This window comes from Dipodomys merriami, unplaced genomic scaffold (assembly GCF_024711535.1).
Source record: "Dipodomys merriami isolate MVZ:Mamm:240054 unplaced genomic scaffold, mDipMer1.0.p SCAF_8, whole genome shotgun sequence".
NCBI lineage: Eukaryota > Metazoa > Chordata > Mammalia > Rodentia > Heteromyidae > Dipodomys > Dipodomys merriami.
In genome coordinates this window covers 48,069,305-48,086,197 of record NW_027206401.1, presented here as the reverse complement: position 1 = coordinate 48,086,197, position 16,893 = coordinate 48,069,305, and the positions used below count along the sequence as shown (strand labels likewise).

The following is a 16,893-nucleotide window of genomic DNA, read 5'->3' as shown; positions in this document are numbered from 1 at the left end:
GAAAACCGGAAGTGGCGTTGTAGCTCAAGTGGTAGAGCGCTCGCCTTGAGCTGAAGAGCTGAGGGACAGCGCCCAGGCCCAGAGTTCAAGCCCCACGGCCGACAAAAAAAAAAAAAAAAAAAAAAAAGAGCACAATCTACACCAGGCATGGTAGTGCACAACTGTAATCCCACCTACTCAGAAGTTGGAGGCAGGAAGATCATGAATTAGAGGTCATGCAGAGACAAAGTTAGTGAGAAACAAAATACAAACACAAAAGGGCTAATAGCACAGCTCAAGAAAGAGGTAGAGTGCTTGCCTAGAATATTTGAGACCTTGTGTCCAATCCCCATTAACACACACAAGACACAGACACACAGACACACAGATACACACACACACACACACACACACACACACACACACACTCACTCTCATGTATGCACTCACTCACACACATGCATACATCCAGAGCAGAAGTCAGCAAACAGTGGCCTATAGGTCTTTATAGAGAGTCTGGTCTAGAGTAATTGCTTTAAACAATCCTGACATCTGAATAATAATATAATAAACAGCTGTGTATTTTTCACGCCTAAGAAATATAATCTCAGGGGCTGGAGAAGTGGCTTAATGGTAGAGTGCTTGCCTAGCATATATGAAGCCCTGAGTTAGATTCCTCAGTACCACATACACAGAAAAAACTGGAAGTGGAACTGTGGTTCAAGTGGCAGAGTACTAGCCTTGAGCAAAAGAAGCTCAGGAACAGTACCCACAGGCCCCAGGATTGGCAAAAAAAAAAAAGAAAGAAAGAAAATTTTATTAGCCAGGCACATGTGGCTTGGACCTGTATTTCTAGCTACTTGGGAGGTTGAGAATAGAAGGAATGTATTTAGAAGCCAGCCTGAGTAGGAAAAGCTCTGGAAACCCTCCTCCATCCATAGCCGAGCACACTTTTGAACCCCTGTCATCCCAAGCACATGGGAGGCTGAGACTAGAGGATCGAGGTGCCAGGCAGCCCAGTCAGAGACAGCCCACAAGACTCCATCTCCACAGAAGGAAGCTGAGTGTAGCTTCCTGGATCACGTCTGCAATCCCAGCAATGGCAGGAATTCTAAAGTAGACAGAGCCTGAGTATCCGGGTGGGAATTGAGACCCTATCCTAAAAATAACTAGTGATAAAGAGAGTTAGAGAATGGCTCAATGCTACCATACCAGAATAGCAAATGCAAGGCACTGAATTCAAAACCTCATGTATCAGCAGAGTAGAAAATAAATAAATGGGGGGGGGGGGAGGCTGGGAAGGTGGCTCCGTGATAGAATGCTTGCCTTGCATACACGAGGTTCTGGGTTCAGTTTCTCACACCACATAAGCAGAAAAGGCCAGAAGTGGCACTGCGGTTCAAGTGATAGAGCGCTAGCCTTGAGCTGAAGAGCTCAGGGACAGAGCCCAGGCCCAGAGTTTAGGCCCCACGACCAACAGAAGAAAAAAAAAAAAAAAGAAAGAAAAGAAATAAGTGGACTATCAATGGCGGAGCCTGGGTCTCTTCATCCTCCTAGTCATCCCGGTCCTCCCCTCTCCCCTCCCCGCCCCCCACAGTGGAGACCACACTGTGCTCACTGCTCATCCTCCTTCACACTGCACATGCACAAAGCTCCATAGACTTCCTCATGCTGTTTACAAATTTACAAGACTATCACATTCTATGGATGCTTTCTTCACTCAAAATTATACCAAGGAGATGCATTTATGTAGGAGACCATATCTCAAGCATTTAGTTTCTTTTTGTTTGTTTTTGGTTTTCTGTCATCCTGGGGCTTGAACTCATAGCCTCTTTGTGCTCAAGACAAGTGCTCTACCACTTGAGCCACCGTCCCACTTCTGGCTTTTGGGTGGTTAATTAAAGAGAAGAGCCTCAAACTTTCCTGCCTGGGCTGGTTTCAAACCACAATCCTAAGATCTCAGCCTCCTGAGTAGCTAGGGTTCCAGACATGAGCCACTAGTGCCTGGCTACATAATTCCTTTTAAATAACTATGAATTTTATTTTAGGGATGGTTTATGGTTTATCACAGGCTTGCGTAGTACTACCTAACATTTCTAAAGAGGTGTTACTACCATCATGGTAGTCGTGTATACACAACTTACCCTGAAGGCTGTCTCGTCAAGTCATGTCCATGAGTTCCCAGGATGGGATTGGACAATGTGTGACACACCCACTGCTCCTGACCCTGCCCCATACCTGGCATCACACCTCTGAATTTATTGCCATCTGGAAGGTATGTACAGGTTTTGATTTTATAGTTTTTTTTTTAAAAAAAAAGGAGGGCTGGGAAGGTGGCTCAGTGGTAGAGCGCTTGCCTTGCATGCATGAGACCCTGCGTTCAATCCCTCAGCACCACATAAGCAAAAAGAAAAAAGCTGGAAGTGGCGCTGTGGCTCAAGTGGTAGAATGCTAGCCTTGAGCTGAAGAGCTGAGGGACAGCGCCCAGGCCCAGAGTTCAGGCCCTACGACCAGAACCCCAAAAAAAGGAAGGACGCTGGATGCTAGTGGCTCACAGCTGTAATCCTGGCTACTCAGGAGGCTGAGATCTGAAGATCATTTTTCAAATCCAGCCTGGATAGCCTGGAAAGTCTGAGACTCTAATCTCCAGCTTAACCACAAAAGCCACATGTGAAGAAGTGGCTCAAGTGGACAGCACCAGTCCATGTGAAAAAACTAAGGGAGAGGTGACCGGCGCGGCGGTGGCGCGGGGACTCGGGTTCGGGCTGCTCGGCCTCTGCGTCTCCGCCGCCATGGCTAGTCAGTCGCAGGGGATTCAGCAGCTGCTGCAGGCCGAGAAGCGTGCCGCCGAGAAGGTGTCCGAGGCCCGCAAGCGAAAGAACCGAAGGCTGAAGCAGGCCAAAGAAGAAGCGCAGGCTGAAATTGAACAGTACCGCCTGCAGAGGGAGAAAGAGTTCAAGGCCAAGGAAGCTGCGGCACTGGGATCCCATGGCAGTTGCAGCAATGAGGTGGAGAAGGAGACTAAGGAGAAGATGACCATCCTCCAGAATTACTTCCTGCAGAACAGGGAGGAAGTTCTAGAAAACCTCTTGGCCTTTGTGTGTGACATCCAGCCAGAAATCCACGAGAACTACCGCATAAATGGATAGGACAAGAGAAGCCCTTTCCATGGGTTGGTGTGGTAGATACCCTCATGGACTGTGAGGGTTAGCAAAGCTCCAGTTCTGTTCTGTGAGAGACATTAAATTATTTCTGTATTCAGAGTAGCCAGTCTAGCTTCTGTGTTTAAATTTAGTGTTTATCCAAAGGTTCATCTTTATACCTCTTATTTCTTAGGGATTTAATGAGGATATGTTGTTTGTTTTCCTATGCCTTTCAGCTCAAGCAATGTGTTAGTGTCACCTTTTTCCCTTAGATCTTAATAGGATCAAAAAAATTATAATTCTTTGAAGAAAGAAAGGGATTAAGTAGTTTTTTCCCTTATACTTTCTTAAAGGTCAGGGGCTTTATCTATGAAAAAGTAGTATGTAGTTATTTGTAACTTGTACAAAGCAGCAGCCAGCCTTAAAACAGTCCATTCCGGCTAAATGTTAGAACATTGAATACTAATGTACTTTTTTGGGGCTGCTGTTAGTTTATTTTAATCAAAATGACTAGATGATAGGACTTAAGAGTTTACTACATGTTACTTGGTGTACTGATAATCATTTAAGAGTAAAATCTTTGTCGTGTGTTAAAAAAAAAAAAAAGAAAAAACTAAGGGAAAATGTGAGGACCTGAGTTCAAGCTCCAGTACCAGTACCAAAATAAAATGAATAAAATAATTAAATATACTATTAGTAAACTATGAGGGGAGAAATAACAAATGCCATCTTTTCATCTTTTACTTGCTGAACTTTTAAATGAAAGGGAAATACTGGACAATGGTGTCAACAGGTTAAACATTAAAACCTGAAGTTAGGCCCAGAGTGGTAACTCAGACCTATCTATAATCCTAGCTACTCATGAGGCTGAGGTCTGGAGGATTGTATTTCTAGGTTATCCTGGGAGGTAAAGTTCTCAAGACTCTACAAAATACAAAGCTGACTGCTGGCATGGCTTAAATGGTAGAGCTCCAATCAAGCAAGAAAGCCAACAGGCAATTCCAGGCTCTGAATTCAAACCCCAGTACTGGTTTTAAAAAAAAGAAAAGAAAGGCTGGGAATGTGGCTTAGTGTTGAGTGCTTACCTAGCATGCATGAGGCCCTGGGTTTGATTCCTCAGTACCACATAAACAGAAAAGGCCAGAAGTGGTGCTGTGGCTCAAGTGGTAGAGTGCTAGTCTTGAGCAAAAGAAGCTCAGGGAAGTGCCCAGGCCCTGAGTTCAAGCCCTAGGACTGGCCAGAAAAAGAAAAAAGAAAAATATTGGGTTTATTGAGACAGAAGGATTACAGATAACTTCCCCGTTATGTTTATCCAGCCTAATTTCTCTGAAAGTGGGTAGGGACTCCGAGGCAGGTCACAGTTGGCACTCGCATGGCTCAAAGAACTGTCAGAGCTGTCGGGGTTTGTGGTCTCTGCGGGGTCATGCCGATGTCACATGTTTAGCTCCCAGGAAATCCCTCTGGCTTTTCATTTTGATTTCACAGTATTTTGTGAGGACACGTTTTCTACCTGGGGATCTGTTCGTCTGGCAATCCTGTGATGATGAGGAAATCATGGGCAAGAAATAAAAATAAGATATTGGTACAAAAGAGCACTGCTTGCACACAAGGACAGACTGGCTGCCTGAAGGCTTCCCTCGGGTCTGCTTTGCTTTCAGTGCTGCAGGCATCATGGGAGATTCCCACATCCATTGTGATTTACAGTCAGTCAGCCTCCAGCAGAAAAGCAGTAGATATGCTAGGCGCTATGGCCCAGGCCTGGAATCCTAGCAACTCAGGAGGCTGAGATCAAAGATCACAAATCCGTCCAAGGCATGAAAGTCCAGAACATTCTTACCTTCAACTAGACTGGAGTGGGTATGGCTGCATTGGTAGAATGCCATCTGAATGAATGCAAGTGCCCTTAGTTCAAATTTCAATACTGACTAAAGTAAAGTATCAGGTAGTAGTAGGCTCTAGAACTTTTCTTTGATTATCCTTTATTCTTAGTAAATGGTAGCATTCAACAACAATTTCCTTACTGCTTTATTTTTGTTTTGTAGTGTTGGGGATGGACCCAGGGTCTTGGGCTCTACCCCTAAGCTCAGTGCACATTCACTCATATACACTCGTACACCACACACACACACACACACACACACACACACACACACACACACACACACACACACACACACACACACACACACACACACACACACACACACACTCACTCAAGGCCCCCTTTGTTAGTTTTATTTTATTTTTTGCCAGTCCTGGGGCTTGAACTCAGGGCATAGGCACTGTCCCTGAGCTTCTTTTGCTCAAGGCCAGCATTCTACCACTTGAGCCACAGAGCCACTTCCGGCTTTTTCTGTTTATGGTGTGTTAAGGAATCAAACCCAGGGCTTCATGCATGTTAGGCAAGCACTCCACCACTGAGCCACCTTCCCAGATCCCTTGTTGGCTTTCGAATACAACTAAAAACAATGGCTCTCCACTGGCACCAGTGGCTCATGCCTGTGATTCCAGCTACTCAGGAGGCTGAGATCTCAGTACTGTGGTTGACACCAGCCTGAGCTAGTAAGTCATGAGATTGTTAACCTCCAATGAACCACCAAAAAGCTGGACATGAAGATGTGGCTCAAGTGAGAGAGCCCTAGTCTTGAGCACAAAAGCTCAGGGACAGTGCCCTGACCCTGAAATCCAGCCCTAGTACACACAAACACACAAAGATTTCTCAGAAATTCTTTACCATTTTCTGACTTACCACCAAAAAAAGAAAAAAAACAAAAGAGAAATAAAACACATGTAGCATCCCAAATGGAAGGTACACTTTTCAAATTTAAGTAAAATTAAAACCAATCAAAAAGCTGGCACACTTCATTTGGCTAAATGGCAGTCATATTATCAACACTGAAGATGAGATTTGCTTTAGCAATTGAATTCCATAAGTTCAACTTGTTAGGTAAGCACGTTAAATACTTAATACTTATATTATTTCCTGAGCCATTGTGAACCAGTAAATAAGCAATGTTTGAGATCTACTCCCAGGCAGGTCTACTTCTTGGTTCTTAAACAACTAAAGAAATAGCACAGGGTGATTCTGGGGGCTCAGAGAACAAGATGTCCTCTAGCCTCCAGCAGAGCGCACACACTGCCCACTACCTGGCAGACATGGGACAGGACAAGAGAGGACACTGCCAAGGCCACAGATGGACCAGAAAGCAGGTCACTACAAGTGGGACAGCAAGGAAAAGGCCCTAGACATGAGATGATGCAGGCATCTGGATCACACAGTACATTTCAGTTCTTCCCCTCCCACCTCCATCACGAAGGGCAGGAAGAACCCCTACACCATCCAACCCTGCTCCCATAGCTGCACAAGCACAGGGGAGCTGCCTCCTGGAAATGGATGGCTCAGGTGACAATTTTATTACTATTGACTGCATAGATATATAAATAGACACCTTGTTCCTGATCGTCGTAGACAAGAGTCATCTTTCAGCTGGGCATCAATGGTACATGCCTGTAATCCTAGCTACTCAGGAGACATGGGATCCAAGGTAGTAGTTTGAAGCCAGCCCATGTGGAACAGTGGGACTTTTATTGTCAATAAACCAGCAAAAAGCCAGAAGTGGTGGTATGGCTCAAAAAAGCCAGGCAAGAGCAAGAGGCCCTGAGTTCAAGCCTCAGTACCAGTATGCACATGCACCCGCACACGTGCACACATACACACACAGAGCCATCTTTAAAACAATGTGGGCTCAGATCCATAGTAACTAACAGGGTACAGACTGCCCTAACCCCTCTTCCCGTCACTCTGGGGCTCCTGGAAAGCTCTCCAGCATCCATCCTATTGGCAAGTTCAGTGCATACCAACAGTGTTGAGCACTCATCTGGAGGACCTGTTATCATAATTCATAATCAGGTCTGCTAATGAACAACTAAGGATATTTTCCGTGTGTGTGTGTGTGTGTGTGTGTGTGTGTGTGTGTGTGTGTGTGTGTGTGTGTGTGTGTGTGTGTGTGTGTGTGTGTGTGTGTGTGTGTGTGTGTGTGTGTGTGTGTGTGTGTGTGTGTGTGTGTGTGTGTGTGTGTGTGTGTGTGTGTGTGTGTGTGTGTGTGTGTGTGTGTGTGTGTGTGTGTCCACCAGTTCTGGGGCTTAAAACTCAGAGCCTTGTGCTCTCACTTGGCTTTTTGCTTAAGGCTGGCACTCTACTTGAACCACATCTCCATTTCCAGAATCTTGCTGGTTGGTCAGAGATAAAACTCTCAGGACTTTTCTTCCCTGGTTGGTTTTGAACCTTGATCTTCTGATTTCAGGCTTCTGATTAGTTAGAATTATAGGCATGAGATACCAGCACCTGGCTAAAAATAGTTTTTCATGACAAAAAAACTGAGTAATATAGGAAATATAACTTGGAAAGATACTAAGTAATCAGACAAACGCTATAAAAACTCACCCTGTACTCACCTACTTATCTATGTGAGCCAAGTTTCTCATTATGAAGTTATACAAACCAAAAACAAAAAGGGAAGTGACCAAAGTCTTATTTAAGCATGGAGGCCTCCACACAGGAGCCACAGCTGTACCTGAGAGTCAATGACAAAGATCAGCGCTCCTGTGCCCCTGAAGATCATCTCGTAGTCGAAGGTAGGGTCAAAAAAGTCAATCTGTCCCGGAAAGTCCCAGATCTGAAAATTGACGAAGGAGCTGTTGGAAACGTCCTCCCGGCAGATCTTGTTCGTGCTCTCCAGGAACAGCGTCTCGTTGGGGGACATCTTGTGAAAGACCACCTTCTGGATGGATGACTTGCCGCTCCTCCGCAGGCCCATGAGCAGAATTCTGGGCTTCACCTCACTGCTGAAGGGGTCGCTGAAGTCCAGCACTGGAGGAACCACAGGGTGAGAGTGAGCATGGGTCATCTTACAGTGGTTCATTGGAGGACCCCATTTCTACCCCACAGTGACAGACGACTAGACCTCAGAGCCCTATCACCCCACTCCCAGGAAATGCTGTCTCCCCATTTTATGCTCTGCAGAGGGATGGATAATTCACCCTGCCATTGAGTAGACTCCTGGAAGGAATCCAAGTCTAAGCCGTGTCCTTTTCTACCTCATCCTTGGAGCCTATGCAGGCACTGAAGGGCTATTTCAGAGTTCAGCCATGTGTCTCTCACTTACCTTCTCCTGGACAGTGTTCCCACAAGCCACGAGTCCTGGAAAATACACATGGACTAAGTGGCTTAGATTCACAATATGACAGACCAGATGCTATTTTGTGACAGGCAGACTTTCCCCAACTTCTAGGCCGGCACTGTTCAGTAAGGCAGCGAATAGCCAGATATAGTTTTGGTTTTTTGTTTGTTTGTGGGGGTTTTGTTTTGTTTCCCCAGTTCTAAGGCCTTGAACTCATAGCCTAGGCACTATCCCTGAGTGTTGTTTGCTCAGAGCTAGTGCTCTACTACTTAAGTCATAGTTCTACTTCTGGCTTTTGGGTGATTGGCTGGAGATGAGAGTTTCAGAGACATTCTTGCCCTGGCTAGCTTTGAACTGCAATCCTCAGACTTCAGCCTCCTGGGTAGCTTGGATTGCAGGTGTGAACCATCAGCACCTGGCACAACTTCTTAAATTTAAATTAATTGTCCAAGCACAGTAGTTAAAGCTTGTCATTCCAATTAGGAAGGCAGATGTCAGGAAGCCAGCCAGCACAAAAAATTGGCAAGACTCCATCTCAATCAACAGCTGGGCATTGTAGCTTACAGCTTTAATTCTAGTTACTCAAGAGGTGTTAATTAAAATACTGCAATCTAGGTTTGCCTCGGTAAAAATGTAAGATCCTATCCCAAAAGTCAACCAAAACAAAAAGGGCTTGATTGGGCTTAGCAAACTTATAGCCCTGAGTTCAACACACACACACACCACACACACCACACACACACACACACACACACACACACTCACACACACACACACACACACACACACAGAGTGATATTAATTAAAATGCATTGACATAGAAACTGGGATTCTCATTCTATGCGGTTCCTTGAGTAGTCAAATTTATAGACAAAAAAAAAAAAAAGAGTCAGGCGGAAAAGGTCAGATAGTGTGATGTCAGGAAAATGAACCCTTAGATGTGTACTTTAATGTTTTTTTCTTTCATGCATGTGTTTCTAACGCATTTATAAGATTATCTCTTTGTTGCTTTGTATGTCCCTCCCCCACAGTATAACCCCTGCTTTCACTATATTTGATGTCAGTATAACTTGTGGAGGAGATGGGGAAAAACCAGTTATTTAAGGATACAGGTGGACCTGTTGCAACAATGAGAAGTACAAGTTGTCATGTCCAAAACGAGCTTTACAACGTCGGTGGGGGGGGGGGGAAGGGGGGGGAAGGAGAAGGATTGGGATGGGGGGGAGGCTGGGAAGGGAGGTGAAGGGTAAACAAAGGAGGAGGCTGCAATGCTTGGTAAGAAATGTACACATTATCCTACCCATGTAATTGTAACTCCTCTGTACAGTATGTTCACAAATAAAATTAAATTTAAAAAAAAAAGGAAAAAAAAAAAGAAACAAGAAAATAGCATCTTTGTGTTTGAGGTCCTAGGAGAAAAGAGAAATGAGTCATTATTTAGTAGGTACACAATTTTAGTTTAGGGTATATGAACAAGATCTGGGGTTGGGAGGGTGGCTCAGGTAGTAGAGTGTCTGCCTAGCAAGTTCATAGTCCTGAATTCAACCTCCAAAATAAGGCGGGAGGGCGGGGGGGAGAAAGACAAAGTTCCATAAATGGGCGATGGTGACTGCCTAACAACTTGGTTATACTTAAACTGTAAATGCAAAAGCTGCTTCAAAGGCTGGGTGCCAGTGGCTCACAACAGTAATCCTAGCAGGAGGCTGAGATCTGAGGATCACAGTTCAAAGCCAGTCTAGGCACAGAAGTCCCTGTGAAACTCTTATCTCCAATTAACCACTCAAGAACTGGAAGAGGCACTGTGGCTCCAAGTGGTATATTGCTGACCATTAGCAAACAAAGCCCAGGCCCTGAGTTCAAGCCTCACCGCCAACAACAACAACAAAAAGCTAGAAGTTGACTTGTTGTTTAACTGGTAGAGTACTAGCCTTGAGCAAGAAAGCTTAGGGACAATGTCCAGGCTCTAAGTTGAAGGCCAGGGCTGGCATCAAAGAAAGGAGAAAAACAAATGATTTTGATGACAAGTTTTACATTATTTTTTTTAAGCGTAGTTCCTGAGTTTTATTACCTGTGAAGCCCTCAAAGGCCACATCCAACAAGTGGCCCAATGTACTGGACCACACACATAAAGAATGCTGATACCAACAGAAAGTTCAACAGGCTGGCGCTACTCTGGTACCTGGCAAAAAGATTCCAACACTAAAATACATTGTTAAGAACTTTAGGGCCTTTATATTACTGAGCAGAAGTTAGGCATTGGGGTAAAAGTTCTAAACTCTGTAGGGCTCTCTCTGCTTTGTGTGTGAGTGTTGATTCTGATGTCTAGTCCTGACATACATTCACTTTCTCTTCAGCCCTCCTGCTCCAACGCCACACATATTTTACAGAAGCAAAGGCAGTATAGCATAGTCCAGTGCTAACGTATTAGGCTCTGAAGTTAGCAAATTTGGGCCTGAATGATCATACTTTTTAGAAAGTAGTCTTGGCTTTTGAGGTTTAGTTTCCAAATCCATAAAATGGCATTGATAATGATTATTTAGAAAAAATTTCACAGGACTGTTAGGTTAATTAAATAAGATCAAATAAGAATTTGTTCTAAAATTATTATCAAAAATAAAACTCAACAGGGTGGGCTGGGAAGGTGGCTCAGTGGTAGAGTGCTTGTCTTGCATAAATGAGGCCCTGGGTTCAATTCCTCAGCACCACACAAGCAGAAAAAGCTTGCCTTGCATGCCTGAGGTCCTGGGTTTGATTCCTCAGCACCACATAAGCAAAAAGCAAAAAAAAAAAAAAAGCCAGAAGTGGCGCTGTGGCTCAAGTATAGAGCACTAGCCTTGAGCTGAAGAGCTGAGGGACAGTGCCCAGGCCCAGAGTTCAGGCCCCATGACCAACAAAAAGAAAACCAAAAAAAACAACAGGGTTGGGATGTGACTTAAGTAAAAGAGGGCCAGTCTAGCAAACAAAAGGTTCTCAGTTCAAATCTTTAAAAAAAAAAGGGGGGTGGGGGAAATGTAGCTTAGTCGTAGAGTGATTGCCTAGCATGTATGAAGCTCTGGGTTGGATTCCTCAGTACCACATAAACAGAAAAAGCTGGAAGTAGCACTGTGGCTCAAGTGGTAGAGTGCTAGCCTTGAGCAAAAGAAGCCCAGACTGGCAAAAAAAAAAAAAAAAAAAAGTGGGATGGGAAGGTGGCTCAGTGGTAGAGCACTTGCCTTGCATGCCTGAGGCCCTGGGTTCAATTCCTCAGCACCACATAAGCAAAAAGAAAAAAGCTGGAAGTGGTGCTGTGGCTCAAGTGGTAGAGCACTAGCCTTGAGCTGAAGAGCTGAGGGACAGCGCTCAGACCCAGAGTTCAGGCCCCATGACCGGACCCAAAAAAAAAAAAAAAAAAAAAAAAGCCACTCAAAAATTTGCCAGGTGCTGGTGGCTCATGCCTATAATCCTAGCTATCATGCCTGTAATCCTGGCTAGTCAGGAGGCTGAGATCTGAGGACTGTGGTTTAAAGTCAGCCTGGGCAGAAAAGTCTCCATGAGACTCTTATCTTCAATTACCCACTCAAAAATTGTAAGTGGAGCTGTAGCTCAAAGTGGCAGAGTGCTAGCCTTGAGCAAAAGAGCTCAGGGACAGCACTTAGGCCCTGAGTCAAGCCCTATAATGGTGGGGGGATAAGGGGAATGGGACTCATGATGGTAAACATCTGTAATTCTGTAGTTCCAACACCCAGGAGGCTGAGATAAGAAGATCATAAGTTTGAGGTCATCCTGGGCTACATGGTAAAACTCTGTCTCAAATATAAGTACATAGCCCAGCACTGGGGGCTCAAATTTGTAATCCTAGCTCAGGACGCTGAAATCTAAAGATTGTGCTTCAAAAATAGCCTAGGGGGGCTGGGAAGGTGGCTCAGTGGTAGAGTGCTAGCCTTGCATGCCTGAGGCCCTGGGTTCGATTCCTCAGCACCACATAAGCAAAAAAAAGAAAAAAGCCGGAAGTGGCACTGTAGCTCAAGTGGTAGAGGGCTAGCCTTGAACTGAAGAGCTGAGAGACAGCGCCCAGGTCCAGAGTTCAGGCCCACGACTGGACCCAAAAAAAAAAAGCCTACGCAGGAAAGTCAGTGAGACTCTACTCTTCAATTAATCACCAAAAGAGCCGAAAGTAGAGCTGTGTCTCAAGTGGTAGAGTATTAGCCTTTAGCAAAAAGAAGCCCAGGGAGAGCACCCAAGCCCTGAGTTCAAGCCCAAGGACTGACACTCTCTCTCTCTCCCTCTCCCTCTCCCTCTCCCTCCCTCCCTCTCTCTCTCTCTCTCTCTCTCTAGAAGCCCAGGGATAGCACCCAAGCCCTGAGTTCAAGCCCAAGGACTGACACTCTCTTTCTCTCTCTCTCTCCTTCTCTCTCTCCTGCTCTCTCTCCTTCTCTCTCTCCCTCCCTCTCTCCCTCCCTCTCTCCCTCCCTCTCTCTCTCTCTCTCTCTCTCTCTCTCTCTCTCTCTCTCTCGCTCTCTCTCTCTCACACACACACACACACACACAGTATATAGACCACCTCTTAGTAAGATAAGGTCCTGAGTTCAACCCCAGTACTTCTAAAACAAGAGATTAACAGATAGATAGATAGCCTGAGAAGGAATTAGACTCTATCAATTAACCACCAAAAGGCTGTAAGTGGCTTTGGCTCAAGTGGTAGAACACCACCTTTGAGCAAAAAAGCTCAGAGACAATGCCAAGCCCTGAGTTCAAACCCTAGAATCACACACGTGCACACACACACACACACACACACACACACACACACACACACACACACACACACACACACACACACACACACACACACACACACACACACACACAGAGTTCTACTTTATACCCATAGGATGGGACAATGCCAAGCCCTGAGTTCAAACCCTAGAATCACACACGTGCACACGCACACACACACACACACACACACACACATATACACACACACACACACACAGAGTTCCACTTTATACCCACTAGAATGGTTATACTCAAAAAAAGACAGCCAGGTATATAACCCTAACTACTTGGGAGGCTGAGACTCGAGGATTGAGGTTCAAGAGTAAGCCAGACAAAAAAGTTTGTGAGACCCCTTCTCAACCAATAGCTGAGCACCGTGGTATATACCTATCATTCCATGCTACACAGGAAGCTAAGATAAGGAGGATCACAGTTCCAGGCCAGCCCACCAGAAAAGTCCAGTGAGACTGTCTCAACAAAATGGACACAGGGACACAAGCCTGTGTTCCTGGCAATGACAGGAAGTCTAAAATCCTCAGTGCGCAGGTGGGAAATGAAACCTTATCCTAAAAATAACCAGCAAAGAATAAGAGCTGGGGGTGTGGTTCCGTGGTAGAGTACTTACTTGCTTGGCATGTACAAGGCCCTTAGTTCAAACCCCAGTACTACCAAAAAAGAAAGAATATAATCAAATATAGACATATCTATATATTATTTCTCTAAATTTCTATTTTTGTCTTCTGAACTTTGTCTTTTTCCATCCTTGGTCCCAGTCTAACCTAACCCAATAGATTGCAATGAAATCCTTTATTCCCTATTAAAACTAGCAATTGCCGGGCGCTGGTGGCTCACGCCTATAATCCTAGCTACTCAGGAGGCTGAGATCTGAGGATTGAGGTTCAAAGCCAGCCCGGGCAGGAGAGACCGTGAGACTCCTATCTCCAATAAACCACCAGAAAACCGGAAGTGGCGCTGTAGCTCAAGTGGTAGAGCGCTCGCCTTGAGCTGAAGAGCTGAGGGACAGCGCCCAGGCCCAGAGTTCAAGCCCCACGACCGACCAAGAAAAAAAAAAAAAACTAGCAATTATTTCTCAAAGATAGGTAGTTATCTAAACCACATGTTATTATTTGATACTGTGGCTGTCTTAGTAAATGGCACTATTTATAAAGGGTTTGTTTGTTTTGTCAGTCATGGGGTTTGAACTCAGGGCCTGAGCTCTGTCCCTGAGCTCTTTTTGCTCAAGACTAGCGTTCTATCACTTTGAATCACAACCCCCACTTCCAGTTTTCTGGTGGTTGATTGGAAGTAAGAATCTCCCAGACTTTCCTGCCTGGGCTGACTATTTATAATGTTTTGATGTTTGAATTTATAGCAAGTATAGGTAAACACACAAAAATAAACCAAAGAACAGTTGGCAGGTGCAGAGGTATACAGACAAGCTGTATCTCACTCCTCCATTTCTCACACGCTTCCAGTTCAGCAACTTCCTGAGGACGTTTGACATTGCAATAACTCACCTGGGTCAACCTTCTCCATACTGCCATTACAGGCCTTATCTTAGCAAAAGCAAATCATGAGCCAAAAAAGGAACAAGGACTTCAAGTCCAAAAATATCACATAGGTAACAGGTTAAAGTCTTCCCTTCTCAGATTAAAACCCTAAGATGAACAGAGAAGGCATGTGTTATAAATAAGAAGCCTGAACTTGAAATACAAATGAGAACTCCTTACCAAGTGATAGCAGGGAGAGGAAGCTTACACCTATAGTCCTAGCTACTCAGATCACTAACTGTGATCTAAGGATCAGAGTTTGAAGACAGCCCAGGCAGACAAATCCAAGACCTTTTTTTTTCTGGTTGATTGTGGGGCTTGAACTCAGGACCTAGGCTCTGTCCTAGAGCTTTTTCACTCTACTACTTGAGCCACAGTGCCACTTCCAGTTTTCTGGTGGTTAATTGGAGATAAGAGTCTCGCAGACTTTCCTGCCTGCACCGGCTTTAAATTGCGATCCTCAGATCTCAGCTAATTACCAATGTGAGCCATCGGTGCCCATCAAGGCCCTAATTTTTAATTAATCAACAAAACCTTGGAAGTAGAGGTGTGGCTCAAGTAGCAGAGTGCCAGCCTTGATGAAAAACGCTAAGCAAGGGAAGTCCTGAGTTCAAGTCTAGTACTGGCACAAAAAGAAAAGGAGAAAGAAAAAAAAGAAACAGAAAAACAAAGATGAGCCTGCAGAGAACACCTGCAGTCTGGAGCTATGAATGATGGAACTCTGATGAAGACAGAACTTTTGGGAGCCCGCAGAAGGCAGTCACAGTAATTACAGAGCCAAAATGAACTTGCACCACTGCAGTCCATCCTCCACGCAGGCAAGGTGGAGTGTGGGCAGGGTGGGGGAGGGGGGAAGTTGGGCATGGAAAAGAAGGCCAATCCAAGGGGCTAGGCCACTCAGGACAGGAAGCACCACACTACTGTCCCCAGACTGCTCCCAGCCTTCCCTAACTCACCACCACACATGAGTACTGCACCACAGAAGGGCATTCCTGTCTTTTAAATCATAGCACAGATTTCCTTTAGCCTGTACATTTGCAGGCAGAGTACATGGCATGAACTCAATAAATACCTCTCATTAAATTGGTTGACAGGGTGCTAACAGGCCAGTGATGCTGAGAAGACTGAGTTAATCTACAGCCATGAGGAAATCACTAAGAATTTTAAAGGAAGACAAACAGGATCAGATTTACTTTTCAGGAAGCTCCCTTAAATAAGAGGCTCTCACCGGGTGCTGGTGGCTCACACCTGTAATCCTAGCTACTTAGGAGGATGAAATCTGAGGATCATGGTTCAAAGCCAGCCGGGGCAGTAAAGTATGTGAGACTCCGATCTCCAATTAACCACCAGAAAACTGAAAGTGGTGCTATGGCTCAAGGTGGTTAGAGCTCTAGACTTGAGCTGAAAAGCTCAGGGACAGCACCCAGGCCCAGAGTTCAACCCTACAACCAACAACAACAACAACAAAAAGAAACAGGCTCTCAGCCAGGCACTGGTGGCTCACACCTGCAATTCTAGTCACTCAGGAGGCTGAGATCAGAGGCTCAAAGTTCAAAGTCAAGGAAAGTCTGTAAGACTTTTATCTCCAATTAACCACTTAAAAACTGAAAGTGGAGCTATGGCTCAAATAGAGCACTAAGCCATGAGCAAAGCAGCTCAGGGACAGCTCCCAGGCCCTGAATTCAAGAACCACAACCAACAACAACAAACACCAGGCTCTCAAGAGGGGATGAGGGTAGAGGAATTAGCTCTAGAGCATACATGAGAAATGACCGAACAAGGCACAGGTCATGGAAACAGAAGGAACAGATTTGTGAGATGCTCGTCTATGGCCCCCTGGATGTGGGGACAAGAGACAAAGAAGTCCCAGGTTCTAAGCTGGAGGCCCCATTTGCACTGATGGTCAAGGGGAGGAGGCTGAAAGGATGTCCAGATTTGCTGAGTCTGAGGTGCTTGTGGGCCTGTGGCTCTGGTGATGGAAGGAGAGAAGGAAGATTCCTGAGGCAGCCCATGCCTCTCCCCCTGACTTTGCTAGCTGAGGGCGATGGGATTTGAGTAGTTGTAGCCTCGGCCTCCAAGAAGCACCTTAGACCAACCCACCTCAACCTCCTATCGACTAGAGGTCTCCACTTAACAGGAGCAGTGGCTTGTAGTTCAAAGGCAACCTGGGCAGAAAAGTCTATAAGACACCATCTCCAATTAACCAGCCAGCCAAAATAGTGGACTGGTGGTGTGGCTCAAGCAGTAGAGAACCAGCTGTACACAACAAGCCCAACTAGGAGA

General features: G+C 45.3%; 2 protein-coding genes across 2 annotated transcripts in view; one reads left to right on the top strand and one right to left on the bottom strand.

Moving 5' to 3' along the window:
- The window catches only part of Rragd (Ras related GTP binding D), a 51,508-nt gene that overhangs the window by 22,647 nt on the left and 11,968 nt on the right, over positions 1-16,893 (bottom strand). Inside the window, exon 2 of the mRNA XM_070010112.1 lies at positions 7,697-7,992. Within this exon, the coding sequence (XP_069866213.1) occupies positions 7,697-7,992 (296 nt within the window). The remainder of the gene's footprint in view (positions 1-7,696; positions 7,993-16,893) is intronic.
- Positions 2,725-3,245, top strand: LOC138819062 (V-type proton ATPase subunit G 1). The gene has a single exon (XM_070010234.1). The coding sequence runs from the start codon at positions 2,772-2,774 to the stop codon at positions 3,126-3,128; it is 357 nt and encodes a 118-aa protein (XP_069866335.1). The 5' UTR covers positions 2,725-2,771; the 3' UTR covers positions 3,129-3,245.